General features: G+C 54.6%; 1 protein-coding gene across 1 annotated transcript in view; it reads left to right on the top strand.

Annotated features, from left to right (window-relative positions):
• Positions 1-501, top strand: part of P2RX1 (purinergic receptor P2X 1) — a 14385-nt gene extending 13884 nt beyond the window's left edge. Inside the window, exons 11-12 of the mRNA XM_021704329.1 lie at positions 220-321; positions 436-501. Of these exons, the coding sequence (XP_021560004.1) occupies positions 220-321; positions 436-501 (168 nt within the window). The remainder of the gene's footprint in view (positions 1-219; positions 322-435) is intronic.
• Positions 502-2534: the final 2033 nt, after the last annotated feature.

Below are 2534 nucleotides of genomic sequence, written 5' to 3'. Positions count from 1 at the left end.
AAACTGAGGCCCAGGGTTGGGGCAGGACAGAGGTGGGATGGGGTGGTCTTGATCTCCTGAGGGACCTGCAATGCCTCATCCCCCGCTTCCAGAACCTGAAGTCTAGGTAGAGCAGGTTTGAGCCAGGCCCCCCAGCCAGAAAGGACTGATGTGGGATATGGACGGTTCTGTCCCTGCCCCCAGATCCCCATGCTCTCTCTGACCCTTCCCTGCCCTCAGGCCACGGTTCTCTGTGACCTGTTGCTCCTCCATATCCTGCCCAAAAGGCACTACTACAAGCAGAAGAAGTTCAAGTACGCGGAGCACATGGGGCCAGGGGCGGTAAGAGAACTCCCCGCGCGTGGGCCTTTCGGAGGCCTTAGGCCTGCATGTCTGTGTTGGGGGGCCAGCTGCTTCCCTGCGGCTAACTTTTTATCCCCTGCCCTGCTTACACAGGGTGAGCGTGACCCCGCAGCCACCAGCTCCACCCTGAGCCTGCGGGAGAACATGAAGGCATCCTGACCCTCAGCCCCTGCCTCCTGACTGGACACAGCATGAGGCTTCAGGCAGGGGCCCTGCTGGGGGCCCAGGACAGAATGGTCTCCACAGGAGCTCTCCACGCTCTTAGCCAGGCAGACACTAGGCCTCGGCAGCCCAGAGGGGACACTGGGAGAGACCTGAGCAAGTCTGGGCTCTGGCCCCAACTCCACAACCCCAAAGGGAGCTTCGTACCAGCCTCAGCCACTCCTGGTCTAGAGGGGCTGGGGCTGGGCAGGGATCCTCTCACACCCCTCCGTCAGAGCTGTGTGCTTCTCTCTGGGTCCTCATGCACCGCATTGCCTCGTGTCTCCAGATCCATGCTTTCCCATATGGCAGACACTAGCCACGATGACCATTTAAATTTATATTAATTTAAACGGAATAAAATAAAAAAATCAGTTCCTAAAACTAGCCACATTACAACTGCTAAATAGAGACATGTGCCTAATGGCTGCCATACTGGACCACAGAGACTATTGCAGCAAGTTCTATTGGACAGCTCTGCTTGAGCCCTGTTTCTTACTGGCCCCAGATTTTCCTAGGGAGCTTATCAACAGTGCAGGTACCCGGGTCTACCTCAGATCTCCTGAACCAGAATCTCTAGGGCTGGCCACAGATATGCAAGGATGGCAAACTCCCCAGGCCATTTCAAAGACTGAAGTTTAGGAACCGCTCCCGATTGGGTATCAGATTTAGTCTGGGCCTGCCTGACCTGGCAGCTGCAGGTTTTGAGTAGGTGTGTGGTATACCTGCAAGTCACATGGTCTCACGTACACACCCCCATGTCCACACTCATCTGCATGCATACCCCCCTCCCATCCACACTCTGGTTTTGAACAGCTTGGGCCCTGCAAACACAACCATCTGAACGTACCTACGCCCTCAAGTACAGACACATGGTCCATGCCACAACACTTCCATGGAGACGTGCTTCTCCCTAAGTGCGTCAGGCCAGGACAGTCCCTTCAAGCCATGAATCCTCACTCAGCTACCTTGGGTTGGGTTGGAGCCCTGGCCAAATCCTGGGCTCCCTGCTTGTGGCCCAGCCTCAGCACCTAAGGCCTGCCCAATTCTGTCTGAACACAAGGTCTGGGAGAAGGGAGGGGTGGAGTACAATAAAAGGAAGGAGGACAGACTTCTGCCTTCTGTACTTTTCCCCACTTTTCCCTCTCTGAAACTAGGTGTCCCCATCTGTGGAATGCGGGGCTGAGCTGAGAGATCTTTGAGGTCCTCTGGATCTCTTGGTAGACAGTGGTGAGTCGCCACTTAGGCCCTGAGCCCAGCAGGGTCAGTGCTGGAGATCAGCTCACCTCTGTCCATGGGCCACTGTACCCAAACATTGGAGCTCTTTCTGGTCCTCCATGTACCCCTCCCACAGCTCTGAGAGGCCTGGAACTCAGACAGCAGGCACTCTCCGGAGCGGCCTCAGGAAAGCAGGAATAAGAACGGGGCTGGCTGCTCCAGGACAGAGACCTGAGGGAATCTCAACGAGGGGAGGAAGGTCTTGAATGGACATAGCGTGGAAGGATTTTTCCCGGGGCCCTGCAGTGGGCAAGACCTGCAGTCTGGACCTATGGCCAGGCAGGGTCTCTGGGAACCCCCCATCACCACACTCTATCTAGACCAGTGCTGTCCAATAGCAATGATGGAAACATTCTCTATCTGTGCTTCCCAAAATAGTATTCACTAACCACATGTGGCCACTAAATACTTAAAATGTGGCTAGTGTAACCAAGGAGCTGAGTTTTAAATTTTATTTACTTTTAATTAATTTAAATCACCACACGTGGCTAGTGGCAGTAAGAAACGATATCGGACAGCACAGGCCAGCCCCCTCCCTGTCCTTCAGGCCCTTGACTTTCTGCCCTCTTCTCCAGCTAAGAACCATCCTTCGGATTTTACAGGACAGAAACTCCCTCTTCTTCCCTCCTTTTGTTCTCCAGTCCTGCCTGCTTTTGCACCTCCTGCCCCCTTCCCTCCTGAATGATCCGAGGATTCCTCCTTTGTATCCAACC

This window comes from Neomonachus schauinslandi, chromosome 15 (assembly GCF_002201575.2).
Source record: "Neomonachus schauinslandi chromosome 15, ASM220157v2, whole genome shotgun sequence".
NCBI classification, from domain to species: domain Eukaryota; kingdom Metazoa; phylum Chordata; class Mammalia; order Carnivora; family Phocidae; genus Neomonachus; species Neomonachus schauinslandi.
The sequence above is the reverse complement of the archived record's forward strand: the minus strand, read 5'-3'. Positions and strand labels throughout refer to the sequence as shown.